The following is a 14878-nucleotide window of genomic DNA, read 5'->3' as shown; positions in this document are numbered from 1 at the left end:
GTTTTTCAGGAGGTGATGGAGGAATGCATCGGCCTCCAGTGTTTTTCAGCAGGTGATGGAGGAATGCATCGGCCTCCAGTGTTTTTCAGGAGGTGATGGAGGAATGCATCGGCCTCCAGTGTTTTTCAGCAGGTGATGGAGGAATGCATCGGCCTCCAGTGTTTTTCAGGAGGTGATGGAGGAATGCATCGGCCTCCAGTGTTTTTCAGCAGGTGATGGAGGAATGCATCGGCCTCCAGTGTTTTTCAGCAGGTGATGGAGGAATGCATCGGCCTCCAGTGTTTTTCAGCAGGTGATGGAGGAATGCATCGGCCTCCAGTGTTTTTCAGCAGGTGATGGAGGAATGCATCGGCCTCCAGTGTTTTTCAGCAGGTGATGGAGGAATGCATCGGCCTCCAGTGTTTTTCAGCAGGTGATGGAGGAATGCATCGGCCTCCAGTGTTTTTCAGCAGGTGATGGAGGAATGCATCGGCCTCCAGTGTTTTTCAGCAGGTGATGGAGGAATGCATCGGCCTCCAGTGTTTTTCAGCAGGTGATGGAGGAATGCATCGGCCTCCAGTGTTTTTCAGCAGGTGATGGAGGAATGCATCGGCCTCCAGTGTTTTTCAGCAGGTGATGGAGGAATGCATCGGCCTCCAGTGTTTTTCAGCAGGTGATGGAGGAATGCATCGGCCTCCAGTGTTTTTCAGCAGGTGATGGAGGAATGCATCGGCCTCCAGTGTTTTTCAGCAGGTGATGGAGGAATGCATCGGCCTCCAGTGTTTTTCAGCAGGTGATGGAGGAATGCATCGGCCTCCAGTGTTTTTCAGCAGGTGATGGAGGAATGCATCGGCCTCCAGTGTTTTTCAGCAGGTGATGGAGGAATGCATCGGCCTCCAGTGTTTTTCAGCAGGTGATGGAGGAATGCATCGGCCTCCAGTGTTTTTCAGCAGGTGATGGAGGAATGCATCGACCTGCAGAAATAACCTCTGACGCCTTCAGTTTGACTCGCTCAGGGCTTCTTCTGCCACTCATGATTCCTCTTTTTCTGCACTGAACGTCTGCTCTCAGATCATCACGACCAGCAGGAGGATGTGTTTCTGAGGAAACTTTTGGTCACGTATGAATGTCAGCTTTATCGACCACAGGAGCACTCACAGAAGGCTGGGTCCCTTTGGTTTGACTTTAACACAACTTCCTCACTCTGTGATGAACTTTGTTTGTCCTTCTTTGCTTAACTTGGAACGAAATACAGTTTTATGATTTGCATTTTACACACAGACAAGATGAGGAATGAACATACGTGTTCCTGATCGGTGACCAACTGCAGTTTAAGGCCAGCTGCAGTTTAAGGCCAGCTGCAGTTTAAGGCCAGCTGCAGTTTAAGGCCAGCTGCAGTTTAAGGCCAGCTGCAGTTTAACGCCAGCTGCAGTTTAACTCCAGCTGCAGTTTAAGGCCAGCTGCAGTTTAAGGCCAGCTGCAGTTTAAGGCCAGCTGCAGTTTAAGGCCAGCTGCAGTTTAAGGCCAGCTGCAGTTTAAGGCCAGCTGCAGTTTAAGGCCAGCTGCAGTTTAAGGCCAGCTGCAGTTTAAGGCCAGCTGCAGTTTAACGCCAGCTGCAGTTTAAGGCCAGCTGCAGTTTAAGGCCAGCTGCAGTTTAAGGCCAGCTGCAGTTAAAGGCCAGCTGCAGTTTAACGCCAGCTGCAGTTTAAGGCCAGCTGCAGTTTAAGGCCAGCTGCAGTTTAAGGCCAGCTGCAGTTTAACTCCAGCTGCAGTTTAAGGCCAGCTGCAGTTTAAGGCCAGCTGCAGTTTAAGGCCAGCTGCAGTTTAAGGCCAGCTGCAGTTTAAGGCCAGCTGCAGTTTAAGGCCAGCTGCAGTTTAAGGCCAGCTGCAGTTTAACTCCAGCTGCAGTTTAAGGCCAGCTGCAGTTTAAGGCCAGCTGCAGTTTAAGGCCAGCTGCAGTTTAAGGCCAGCTGCAGTTAAAGGCCAGCTGCAGTTTAAGGCCAGCTGCAGTTTAAGGCCAGCTGCAGTTTAAGGCCAGCTGCAGTTTAAGGCCAGCTGCAGTTTAAGGCCAGCTGCAGTTTAAGGCCAGCTGCAGTTTAACGCCAGCTGCAGTTAAAGGCCAGCTGCAGTTTAAGGCCAGCTGCAGTTTAAGGCCAGCTGCAGTTTAAGGCCAGCTGCAGTTTAACGCCAGCTGCAGTTTAAGGCCAGCTGCAGTTTAACGCCAGCTGCAGTTTAACGCCAGCTGCAGTTTAAGGCCAGCTGCAGTTTAACGCCAGCTGCAGTTTAACGCCAGCTGCAGTTTAAGGCCAGCTGCAGTTTAAGGCCAGCTGCAGTTTAAGGCCAGCTGCAGTTTAAGGCCAGCTGCAGTTTAAGGCCAGCTGCAGTTTAAGGCCAGCTGCAGTTTAAGGCCAGCTGCAGTTTAAGGCCAGCTGCAGTTTAACGCCAGCTGCAGTTAAAGGCCAGCTGCAGTTTAACGCCAGCTGCAGTTTAAGGCCAGCTGCAGTTTAAGGCCAGCTGCAGTTTAAGGCCAGCTGCAGTTTAACTCCAGCTGCAGTTTAAGGCCAGCTGCAGTTTAAGGCCAGCTGCAGTTTAACGCCAGCTGCAGTTAAAGGCCAGCTGCAGTTTAACGCCAGCTGCAGTTTAAGGCCAGCTGCAGTTTAAGGCCAGCTGCAGTTTAAGGCCAGCTGCAGTTAAAGGCCAGCTGCAGTTTAACTCCAGCTGCAGTTTAACGCCAGCTGCAGTTAAAGGCCAGCTGCAGTTTAAGGCCAGCTGCAGTTTAACGCCAGCTGCAGTTAAAGGCCAGCTGCAGTTTAACGCCAGCTGCAGTTTAAGGCCAGCTGCAGTTTAAGGCCAGCTGCAGTTTAACTCCAGCTGCAGTTTAAGGCCAGCTGCAGTTTAAGGCCTGCTGCAGTTTAACGCCAGCTGCAGTTTAACGCCAGCTGCAGTTTAAGGCCAGCTGCAGTTTAAGGCCAGCTGCAGTTTAAGGCCAGCTGCAGTTTAAGGCCAGCTGCAGTTTAAGGCCAGCTGCAGTTTAAGGCCAGCTGCAGTTTAAGGCCAGCTGCAGTTTAAGGCCAGCTGCAGTTTAACGCCAGCTGCAGTTTAAGGCCAGCTGCAGTTTAAGGCCAGCTGCAGTTTAAGGCCAGCTGCAGTTAAAGGCCAGCTGCAGTTTAACGCCAGCTGCAGTTTAAGGCCAGCTGCAGTTTAAGGCCAGCTGCAGTTTAAGGCCAGCTGCAGTTTAACTCCAGCTGCAGTTTAAGGCCAGCTGCAGTTTAAGGCCAGCTGCAGTTTAAGGCCAGCTGCAGTTTAAGGCCAGCTGCAGTTTAAGGCCAGCTGCAGTTTAACTCCAGCTGCAGTTTAAGGCCAGCTGCAGTTTAAGGCCAGCTGCAGTTTAAGGCCAGCTGCAGTTTAAGGCCAGCTGCAGTTAAAGGCCAGCTGCAGTTTAAGGCCAGCTGCAGTTTAAGGCCAGCTGCAGTTTAAGGCCAGCTGCAGTTTAAGGCCAGCTGCAGTTTAAGGCCAGCTGCAGTTTAAGGCCAGCTGCAGTTTAACGCCAGCTGCAGTTAAAGGCCAGCTGCAGTTTAAGGCCAGCTGCAGTTTAAGGCCAGCTGCAGTTTAAGGCCAGCTGCAGTTTAACGCCAGCTGCAGTTTAAGGCCAGCTGCAGTTTAACGCCAGCTGCAGTTTAACGCCAGCTGCAGTTTAAGGCCAGCTGCAGTTTAACGCCAGCTGCAGTTTAACGCCAGCTGCAGTTTAAGGCCAGCTGCAGTTTAAGGCCAGCTGCAGTTTAAGGCCAGCTGCAGTTTAAGGCCAGCTGCAGTTTAAGGCCAGCTGCAGTTTAAGGCCAGCTGCAGTTTAAGGCCAGCTGCAGTTTAAGGCCAGCTGCAGTTTAACGCCAGCTGCAGTTAAAGGCCAGCTGCAGTTTAACGCCAGCTGCAGTTTAACGCCAGCTGCAGTTAAAGGCCAGCTGCAGTTTAACGCCAGCTGCAGTTTAAGGCCAGCTGCAGTTTAAGGCCAGCTGCAGTTTAAGGCCAGCTGCAGTTTAACTCCAGCTGCAGTTTAAGGCCAGCTGCAGTTTAAGGCCAGCTGCAGTTTAAGGCCAGCTGCAGTTTAAGGCCAGCTGCAGTTTAAGGCCAGCTGCAGTTTAACTCCAGCTGCAGTTTAAGGCCAGCTGCAGTTTAAGGCCAGCTGCAGTTTAAGGCCAGCTGCAGTTTAAGGCCAGCTGCAGTTAAAGGCCAGCTGCAGTTTAAGGCCAGCTGCAGTTTAAGGCCAGCTGCAGTTTAAGGCCAGCTGCAGTTTGAGGCCAGCTGCAGTTTAAGGCCAGCTGCAGTTTAAGGCCAGCTGCAGTTTAAGGCCAGCTGCAGTTTAAGGCCAGCTGCAGTTAAAGGCCAGCTGCAGTTTAAGGCCAGCTGCAGTTTAAGGCCAGCTGCAGTTTAAGGCCAGCTGCAGTTTAACGCCAGCTGCAGTTTAAGGCCAGCTGCAGTTTAACGCCAGCTGCAGTTTAACGCCAGCTGCAGTTTAAGGCCAGCTGCAGTTTAACGCCAGCTGCAGTTTAACGCCAGCTGCAGTTTAAGGCCAGCTGCAGTTTAAGGCCAGCTGCAGTTTAACTCCAGCTGCAGTTTAAGGCCAGCTGCAGTTTAAGGCCAGCTGCAGTTTAAGGCCAGCTGCAGTTTAAGGCCAGCTGCAGTTTAACTCCAGCTGCAGTTTAAGGCCAGCTGCAGTTTAAGGCCAGCTGCAGTTTAAGGCCTGCTGCAGTTTAACTCCAGCTGCAGTTTAAGGCCAGCTGCAGTTTAAGGCCTGCTGCAGTTTAAGGCCAGCTGCAGTTTAAGGCCAGCTGCAGTTTAAGGCCTGTTTGTCGTCTGTTTTGTTTTTACAGGTGTAGCAGCTGGTTGTCTGGTTTTTGTTTCCATTTTTGTTCTGCTTCCTCTTTTTTGCTCTTCCTCTTTCCTTGTCCCCCGGTCCGGTTCGGCTCTATTACATGTTAAATATTGTAAACACAAATAAATAAATGGGCATCAAGGGGAGCTTTACATTCATAAAACTTCCTTAGGCAAAGCAAATCTGTTTGATATAAAAGGTATTCAGATTACAATTCTGCTGCCGTAATGCTGGACAGGATGGGGGGGGGGGGGGGGGTATTCTGAATGCATTACGGGGAATAAATTACCTGCAATACGGGGCGGCCGTGGCTCAGTGGCTCAGTGGGTCGTCCGGTGTCCCAACCAAGGCCAAGACACCGTACCCCATGCTACCCGGGCATGGCTACCCACCACGTCAGTGTACAGCTGGATCGGTTAAAAGCGGATCAATAAAGATCAATAAATCTGTTCTTAAAATATATTTAATGGTTTCCTGGAATTAAACCGATATAATAGCAGCTTCAGAATTTCACCATCATTCTTTTAGATTGAATAAATCTGAAATATTTTCACTTTCGGCTTGTATATCCCATTTGAGTTGCTGGTGGTTTCTTTCTGAAAAACTTATAGCAGACAGAAATATTGATCATCATCACTCCTTTCCAAAGCAACATATTGCTGCTGGGGCCTGACAGCAGGACTGTAGATGTAACAGAAGTTTTCCATGTGGTTTCACTACAGTCTGGGATCGGCCGACTTCCTCCTTCAGTTTCTGCCACAGATCATCAGAGTAGAAACTTCCTCTCATGTCTAACACTCAGTTCAGCTTCAGTAAAACATCTCTGGGCTGCTTCACCCACACATTTCACACATTTCTGTGCTATAATTTCCATCAAACATCTGAAACCTATCGCTAACTCTTCATGCTGGTTCCTTTCTGTCTGTTCTCCATAAACTGTTTGAACATTTAAACATATGAAGAAGACAGAGATTCCAGTTAGTCACACATCACAGCTGGACCCTCTTTGATCCGTCCAGCAGGACTCAGGAGGTCCTGAAGTCCTGAACATTTAAATGTTCCGAGTCATTTCTGCACCGAGCACCTGGATCCTGAACCCAGGCAGTGTGGTACCGAGTGTTTCCTACCTGTGAGAGCTGTCTCCAGCTGTCGGGACGATGTCAGCGATCAGCCTGGGCTGCAGAACCAGGGTCTGTAAATGATGCTGACGCAGACTGAGACAAGCAGAAAACAAGATCAGAAACAAGCTGACCACAATGACGCCCATCCGACCACACCGTGAGTTTCTGCATATGGAACTAAATAAATACTCAGAGTTTCAGTTCTGATAGCCTCTCACGGCTGCTATTATTAAACTGCAGAACCAGCCGGAAACGTCTGCAGACCCGAAACTTTCCCTGAGCGGCTCTGACAGAGTCTGTGGATCAGATGTTAGAACCGGCTTCATGGTCTCGGTGTCAGGCTCAGTTTCAGTCCAGCTTCGACACGCCTCCACATGACAGGGTTAGAGAGGCAAGATGGCGCCCAAGCATGGGAAGAACAAGACAAGACATTGGTTTTAGAGAGCAGAGAAACAGCTTATCATCCATGTAGTTTCCAACAAGTTCAGCAGCCTCAAAAACAACAAGACAGTGTGAGGAAAGAGACCCTCTGCATTAGAGCTCACATCACAGAGCTGCCGTCCCTCTGTTTAGTGCTAGAACTTTCAGACTTACATAAAGTCAGAACAAAAGCTGAATGCGTTTAATCTCCAGCATCATGCACAAAGTCAGAGCTGATTGAAGAGGGAGGGAGTCCTTTCCATCAGTGCAACAGGGACACAGATGTAGGAGGACCCACTTTACACTAATGATCTGAATAATAATCTCTAAAAGCTGACCATGTTTCTTTGTTGTGTAACATAATTCAGGAGGTCATTCCACTCCTTCAGAGCTCTATATAATACTGTAGATGGAGAAAGAGCCCTATTATGAGCAGCATAATTATATAAATCTGAACTAAAAGATCAGATTTTCTATGTAGAATTAAAGATAATTTTCTGTATAAAATATATGGATTTATGTTGCTATAATGTTTCTAATAAATATCATCAACAGATACAACAATCTGTGCTTAACATCCAGCCAACAAAGACTGACCCATTTTACGAATATTCGCGCTTCTTTCGCCTGTAAGTGCAGCGCGTGCAGCTTTGTTTTGTATAAATTGCAGTTTTCTTATGTTTGATTAGTGATGAATTGGACCAAACTGTAATAATAATAACAAAGCCAGCGCTCCAATAACTTGTTTAGAATGTATTATTAGTTTGATATGACTGTAAAACACTTATAAACTCTGATTTAAGTTTAATTCCGTTTCTTGGCGGTAAACCTCCGGCTGCGTTCAGGGAAGTTTGCTCATTAATATGCAAGTGTGACGTAGCTGCTCTGTGATTGGACGACGGCAGTTAACGCTCTCTCTGGCCAATGAGCGAGGAGCTGCTCCTCTATATATGTCGTGGCGTGGCTGTGTTTGGCTTCATATCGAGTTTTCGCCTCCTCCAAGAAAGGAATCGCTGCTCTCATCATGTCTGGAAGAGGAAAGACCGGCGGCAAAGCCAGAGCCAAGGCAAAGACCCGCTCCTCCCGGGCCGGGCTCCAGTTCCCCGTCGGCCGTGTCCACAGGCTGCTCCGCAAAGGAAACTATGCCCAGCGTGTCGGTGCCGGAGCTCCCGTCTATCTGGCGGCTGTTCTGGAGTATCTGACCGCTGAGATCCTGGAGCTGGCTGGAAACGCTGCCCGCGACAACAAGAAGACCAGGATCATCCCCCGCCACCTGCAGCTGGCTGTCCGCAACGACGAGGAGCTCAACAAGCTGCTGGGGGGGGTCACCATCGCTCAGGGCGGCGTGCTGCCCAACATCCAGGCGGTGCTGCTGCCCAAGAAGACCGAGAAGGCCGCCAAGGCCAAGTAAAGCCCGCTGATAACCACCAACCCAAAGGCTCTTTTAAGAGCCGCACAAACCTCTGACCGAGCAAAGGCCTTCATGGTTATATTAATATGTTCAGGAGATCTGATCCATATCTGACTTCCACAGCCGGACTCCATTTATTTAACATGCAAACATCGGCTCATAGTTTTGGGCCCATTATAATTTACCAGATTCCACTTTTAAATGGAGGAAGTTTTCATAAAAGCTAATTTATCGGGATTGTTCACATCTATTCAGCATGAAACCGCTCACTGATAGAGATTCTGCTAAAGAAACTATTCTTAAACCTGCTCCAGGTTTCTGTTAAACCTTTTTTAATATTATTTTGTCTGTTTCTTCTTCTGTGGTATGTGAACCCGTTGGCTCTGGCTGGCTGCTTTCTTTTACGTCCGTAGAGATTAGGTGTTTATCACTTTGTTTCCAGACAGCAATGAGCGGCGGGGGGGGGGGGTAATAAGGGGAAGTAACTCGGTCAACAGCAGCGGAAAGTTCTCCGTGATAACATCCAGGGAATCACTAAAACCGTCGTCCGTGACGCAGTTACCTACGCAGAGCACGTTTGTTCCGCCGTGGATGTGTTGAACGCGCACATTAGGCAGGGCTGTTACACTGATCTCTGACCAGCCAATAATAACATGAAGCCTCTTTTTAAGCCCCTCCTCCTCTGAGGAGCGCAGGGTGGCAAAATATGGAGTAACCTGAAGTACCATCAACTGTCCTGAATATTGATCCATAAAACTGATGCTGATTCTTCACAGAGTGGATATCTGCAGCTGAACTGCAGATCGCTGTCATGACAACCCATCCACACGAATAGCATGTAGAAATGCAAGAATATAGTTATATATAAAGAAAGAAGCTTCAGTTTTTATCTCCTTTAAGAACCTCCTGAACATCACAACTGCTTTTATTATCATGTCATGTTTAGAATAATAATCCCGTCCATTATGGACCGGGTTGTTACTGACAGATTCATAAATATGAGGACAGTGTTTTTGAATATTTAACATGTTTTAATAAACTTAATATTCTACATATTGCAGCCTGTGAGAAACACAAACCTGACTGTGACAGATTTTTACTCTCAACCTCAGATACGCTCATAATACAACATGAGCGGTGAGAAAGGTCCGTCAGAACCTGCTGTTCTACAGCAGTATGTCCACAGGCTGAACCTCTGGGCTTCAGGCTGGGTCCAGCTTCTGGTCCAGCTTCTGGTCCACAGGCTGAACCTCTGGGCTTCAGGCTGGGTCCAGCTTCTGGTCCAGCTGAACCTCTGGGCTTCAGGCTGGGTCCAGCTTCTGGTCCACAGGCTGAACCTCTGCGCTTCAGGCTGGGTCCAGCTTCTGGTCCACAGGCTGAACCTCTGGGCTTCAGGCTGGGTCCAGCTTCTGGTCCAGCTGAACCTCTGGGCTTCAGGCTGGGTCCAGCTTCTGGTCCAGCTGGAGCTCAAAGGTCGAGTTATTGGCAAACCCAGAGCATCAATGCATCACAGAGATATCTGTCCTCACTTCCTGTTTGGCTTTGATGGGCTGCTACGGACAAACGGAAGCGAAATTTAAAAAACACACAATAACTTTTATGAGGCTTGGTTTGAAGATTTTATGTGTCAAGCCCCGTGGAAAAGGTTGTAGTGGGTGAATAAAGTTGAAATTGAGAAATCCATCTCCTACGGTTTGTGCAGATTGGTCCAGCGATACTCGGTGCCAATTTTCGTGAGAATCGGTCAAAATTTGCGAAACTTTTTTTCCGTTTTCAACAAAATCCAAAATGGCGTAAAATCGAGTGAAGCGGAAATTAAAGTCATCGTTGGACTCGTCGTGATCCATTTGTGAAATCTGGATCAATGAGTCCAAAGTTTTACACCTGAATGGACCTGAAAGTTTGACGTGTTGGTGGAGCCAGAGACTTCAGTTTGGGCATGAAAATGCTTAATTACCCAAACCCATAGACTTCTTTTGCATGGAAAAGTAGAGGAATAACAATGATAATAAAAATAAAGATAATAGGAGAAGCTACTAACCCGATGGGGGCCGAGCAGCATTGAACAACGTTTGGTTGTTGTTTACGTGTGTTTTCCCGGTGATGTTTGTTCTAAAATAACCAGTTTAATCTTTTCTATCTTCATTAAATAATCAGTCAGATGATTTCCTGAAAGGTTTCTGAGGAAAGATGAAATGATGAAGTGACTGAAGACCTCTGAACAAAGAGATGATGCAGATAAAGTTCCTGTTTGTCATCAGAACCGAACTGATTCCACCTCCTCTGCAGATCAGTCACTGAGTCCTGAATCATGTTCGGCTCAGAATCTATTCATCCAGGAACTGATGGAGCTTTTCTTCTTGGAGGTGATAATGAATGTGTTTCAGCACCAAATGAGTCCTTTTATTCAGTCTAACAATCACCTGCTTTATGAGATGTTCTCATTCCTCTGAGACTTTCACATTTTTCACAGATTCCTCTGAATATTTCTTGAAGTGTTTTTTTACATGTTTAAAAAGTCTTAAAATAACTTTAAATTAAATATCAAATACTCATCAGATCCCAGCTGAGTTCAAACTTCGAGCTGGACAAAGAGAAAACTGAGCTTCAGCTGTTCTGTTGGAACATTATTGATCAATGACTTTAAATCTGATTTCTGATCAGCAGAAGAAACAAAAGGTGCTTTAATGAAGTCCAGAATCAGGGGAAATTAAACTTTCTGTCAGTCCTTCGTGTTAATCCCACATTTGGTGGAAACGGGAAGTTTGTTCTGATGATCCATCAGAGACGCGAGTCCTAACCGGCTTATTCACCGCCAGAGTCCGTGTGTTTACTGCCAGCGAAAAGTTCCCCCGTTAAAACCCAACTATTCACCCCACAGCAGCCATTTCACCCTGATTCTGTCCACCGGCGTCTCTGCTAACGGGAACACCGCCGTTGCATTTCACACAATCCGTTTTTAGACATTTTAGGGGACTAAATGTGGAGAAAAGTCGCTGATCGCTGCTCAAACCCGTCGAGTATCCGAGAGGTTTGAAGCCTCCTGAGACGGAGAGGAAAAGTCCTGGAAGCCACACATGAGCTCAGTTTGGAGGGAACAGACTTTCCTTCCCGCTCCGGTAACAACTGCGCTGAAAAACGGTTGTTTTGGGAGGATTTTTCGGGGGGAAAGTGTCGGAGAAAACACAAGTGTGGCCACGTTTGAGGCGGAAGCAGAGCGGCGGAGCGCGTTGCTTCTCCACGGTTCTCATGTGTGTTATAAGTCCCGCCTCCTGTCGCGAGCTCGGACACGTTCACACGAACAGCGAAGAAGCGACACGCAAACATGGCAGAAGAAGCTCCAGCAGCCGCACCGGCCAAGGCTCCGGCCAAAGCCCCCAAGAAGAAGGCCGCCCCCCGGGCCAAGAAGGACGGACCCAGCCTCCCCAAACTCATCGTGGCCGCCGTGGCCGAGTCCAAGGAGCGCAAAGGCATGTCTCTGGCGGCGCTGAAGAAGGTGCTGGCCGGGAAAGGCGTCGATGTGACCAAGGCCAACAAACGGATCAACACCGCCGTCACCAAGCTGGTCACCAAGGGAACCCTGAGCCAGACCAAAGGGACCGGGGCCTCTGGCTCCTTCAAGCTGGCCAAGAAGGAGCCCAAAGCCGCCAAACCAGTCAAGAAGGTGGTGAAGAAGAAGGCTCCCGTTAAAGCCAAGAAGCCCGCCGCCAAGAAGACCACCGCGGCCAAGAAGCCCGCCGCCAAGAAACCCGCAGCAGCCAAGAAGTCCCCCAAGAAGGCTCCGGCCAAGAAAGCCGTTAAAAAGGTGGCAGCCAAGAAGAGCCCCAAGAAGCCCAAAGCTGCTCCGGCCAAGAAGCCCAAAGCGGCTCCGGCCAAGAAGCCCGCAGTCAAGAAAACTGCCGCCAAGAAACCCAAAGCCAAGAAGGCCAAGAAGTAAACGGCTCCTTCATCCCACCACCAAAGGCTCTTTTCAGAGCCACCACTCCCTCCTCTGAGAGCCGCTTCCTCCATCAATCTCAACTCACAAACCACACATTATTTAACACCTTTCTGTTCTATTTCACAGCCTCTGAAACCATGGGACCAGAACCATCATTATTAAACCCAACTCCTGCCTCCGGCCCTGATATTTCATTCAATTCACACCACTTTATAACCATAAAATCACATTTAACAACATTTAATTATACTTTAAAGGTGACACTTCAAGCATTTAAAACTTGGCTCTGAAACTAGGTGTAAATATGATGAAGTTACCTGTTCATTAGATCCTGTGTTTTTGCTGTTCAGTCATTTTTTATTTGACTTTGTTCATAGTTTAGAGTTTAAACAAAATATATAAATATATATTAAATACAGCATATTGCTGAGCATCGTATATAATCTGTGCTGACTGAGGGTCCTTGTTTGAATAAATTATTTGTATTTTACCACATATCAACAGTCTTTGCCTTTTAAATCTAATCATTCAGTTAATATAAAGGATGTCGGCCATGACTCTATGGATTTATCCAAAAACAACAAATTGAGCAAAAAAATATTTTAATTGAAATATTTCATGATACAAATGACCATTATAAAGAACTTTAATGATAAAGTAGTTTTAGATCTTGACCACAGCTCAAAAGAAATTTAGTAAAACATTTGACAGTAATCCGAAATAGAGGCTCAGAGGTTTACTTTTCTTTTACTTTTCCAGAGCCGTTGGTTGGGCTCGTTTTGGCGCCTTAATTTGAATATTGAAATCCAACCAATAGCAGAACAGCTTCAGCTGACGCTGCTCCTGGTCTGGACCAATCAGGGCTGACCTCGCTCCGCCAGTCTCTTTAAAAAGCCGCTGCTCGCGCTCAGGCAGCATTCTCCTTTCAGTCGTAGCTTCAGACACTGACGGAAAAACAATGGCCAGAACCAAGCAGACCGCCCGTAAATCCACCGGAGGAAAGGCGCCCAGGAAGCAGCTCGCCACCAAAGCGGCCCGTAAGAGCGCCCCGGCCACCGGCGGAGTGAAGAAGCCTCACCGTTACAGGCCCGGTACCGTGGCTCTGAGGGAGATCCGCCGCTACCAGAAGTCCACCGAGCTGCTGATCCGCAAGCTGCCCTTCCAGCGGCTGGTCCGAGAGATCGCTCAGGACTTCAAGACCGACCTGCGCTTCCAGAGCTCCGCCGTCATGGCTCTGCAGGAGGCCAGCGAGGCCTACCTGGTCGGCCTGTTCGAGGACACCAACCTGTGCGCCATCCACGCCAAGAGGGTCACCATCATGCCCAAAGACATCCAGCTGGCCCGCCGCATCCGCGGGGAGAGGGCTTAGACTGCCCCCCCACCACCAACCCAACGGCTCTTTTAAGAGCCACAAACATACACTCAAAGAGCACAACTTCCTCCAACTTGTCCATCTTAACGGTGTAGTTTCCTACACTTTACAATGTAAGGTTGCTCTGACCACTTTCTCTTTGTTTACCTCCACCATCTGACAGTAAACATGCAACATTCCCCTGATTCACTATCAGTAAAACAACTTAAAGGAAACACTCCTGAAACCAGCCATCTCATCCTCTCTAACCTCTTCTCTGACCATAATCTCCCATGATGCACCAGCTGTCCGTGCTGATGGTGGCAGCTGCTCCTCACCTGTCTCTGGATGATCAGGTGAGCTGAACTCAGGGTTGGGTGAAGGTTAAAGTCAGATTTTATGGTCCTTCATGCACACAGAATTTATACTTTGCTTTTAACCCTTCCAGGCTGGCAACTGTTGACAAGCACAGGGTCACACACTCTGAGACAGATGCCTCTGGAGCGGTGGGCAGCCAATCACAGCAGCCGGGGAGCATGGGGGGGCGGTGCCTTCCATTAGGGAAGGGTTAGGGGTTTAACCCTACCCCCCCTTCCCCCACCTGTAAGTCACTTTGGATAAAAGCTGCTAAATATTATTTATTTATGCATAAACGTAACTGGACTAAACATCTGCAGCTCATCCTGCTGCCAGAGTTTCAAGCAGGACTGTTTTAACAATATTACTTCATTTTAATTGTTTTATTTGTTTCTATTTATATTCTTTTATGTATTCTTGATGCTTCTTTCACTCTAAGCTGCAATGCTTTTATTTTATGTAAAGCACTTTGAATTGTTTTGTACATTAAATCTACAAATTCATTTGACTTGACCCAGAAGATGAACTTAGTCATATATTTATATATTTAAATGTATTATTTTAAAAATATCACCTGTAAGAAAAAGAACTCTTGGAAAAATAATCCATTAATTAATTGATTTAGTAAACAGTTAATTAGCTATAAATCACACTTTAAAAAGGTTAAAATTGTTCAGGATAAATAGATTTTACGGTCACATTATCTCTCTAATAAGTGGCTCAGCATCAGTAAATGTTGTCTGACGGCACTTCAACTTTAACCCTTTTCATCCAATCACAGTCCAACAAAATCCAATGAATTAAAATCCAAATTAGTCCAATTCATATAATATTAATTATTAATTGCCTTGAAACCCACAGATTGAGTCTCTACATTATTATCCAGTTGTTTATAATTTATGATTCTGTAAATATTAACAAAACTTATAAACGTTTAAAGTTGTAAAGTATAAACATCAGTTGTTTGTTCATAAATAAACATGAAAATCAGCTCAGTGACACAAAATAAATACGCAGAAATGATGCTTAATTACTGCTTTTATTTTTCTGCTGTCTTTCAAACAAAAGGTGACCAATCAGGGTCCACAGAGCAAGATGGAGGTCATAAACAACGTGATGCGAGGTGGCGACACGGCGAGGGGGACGATGAGGGTCTTCAGCGATGGAGCAGGTCCCAGAGGCAGCAGCAGCACAGAGCAGCCGAACACGCCGCCAGGTACGAGCCAACGCCATCGTCCTGATGGCGGCGCGGCTCCACCACGTACACTGTCAGTGTGACATCATCAGGCTATAATCAGGCTAATATCTATAACTAAACTGACTATAACTAAACTGACTATAACTAAACTGACTATAACTATCTATAACTATAACTAAACTAACTATAACTAAACTGACTATAACTATAACTAAACTAACTATAACTAAA

At 47.3% G+C, this 14878-nt stretch overlaps 4 protein-coding genes across 4 annotated transcripts in view; 3 read left to right on the top strand and 1 right to left on the bottom strand.

The window, feature by feature from the left end:
• ik (IK cytokine) overlaps positions 1-14878 on the bottom strand; it is a 244856-nt gene that overhangs the window by 10461 nt on the left and 219517 nt on the right. The gene's annotated exons all lie outside the window — the stretch shown is intronic.
• LOC140279939 (histone H2A) lies at positions 7389-8094 on the top strand. The gene has a single exon (XM_072375163.1). The coding sequence runs from the start codon at positions 7415-7417 to the stop codon at positions 7799-7801; it is 387 nt and encodes a 128-aa protein (XP_072231264.1). The 5' UTR covers positions 7389-7414; the 3' UTR covers positions 7802-8094.
• LOC140279569 (histone H1-like) lies at positions 11067-11999 on the top strand. The gene has a single exon (XM_072374725.1). It carries the CDS (start codon positions 11127-11129, stop codon positions 11736-11738), a length of 612 nt encoding a protein of 203 aa, XP_072230826.1. The 5' UTR covers positions 11067-11126; the 3' UTR covers positions 11739-11999.
• On the top strand, positions 12686-13129 carry LOC140279612 (histone H3). The gene has a single exon (XM_072374768.1). It carries the CDS (start codon positions 12700-12702, stop codon positions 13108-13110), a length of 411 nt encoding a protein of 136 aa, XP_072230869.1. The 5' UTR covers positions 12686-12699; the 3' UTR covers positions 13111-13129.

The sequence above is a fragment of the Leuresthes tenuis genome, unplaced genomic scaffold (assembly GCF_036924035.1).
Source record: "Leuresthes tenuis unplaced genomic scaffold, fLeuTen1.0.hap1 SCAF_21, whole genome shotgun sequence".
Taxonomy (NCBI): domain Eukaryota; kingdom Metazoa; phylum Chordata; class Actinopteri; order Atheriniformes; family Atherinopsidae; genus Leuresthes; species Leuresthes tenuis.
This window is presented reverse-complemented; position numbering and strand designations above follow the sequence as displayed.

Coding starts and splice junctions, on each gene's coding strand:
- LOC140279939 (XM_072375163.1), top strand. CDS start 7,415: ATGTCTGGAAGAGGAAAGACCGGCGGCAAAGCCAGAGCCAAGGCAAAG.
- LOC140279612 (XM_072374768.1), top strand. CDS start 12,700: ATGGCCAGAACCAAGCAGACCGCCCGTAAATCCACCGGAGGAAAGGCG.
- LOC140279569 (XM_072374725.1), top strand. CDS start 11,127: ATGGCAGAAGAAGCTCCAGCAGCCGCACCGGCCAAGGCTCCGGCCAAA.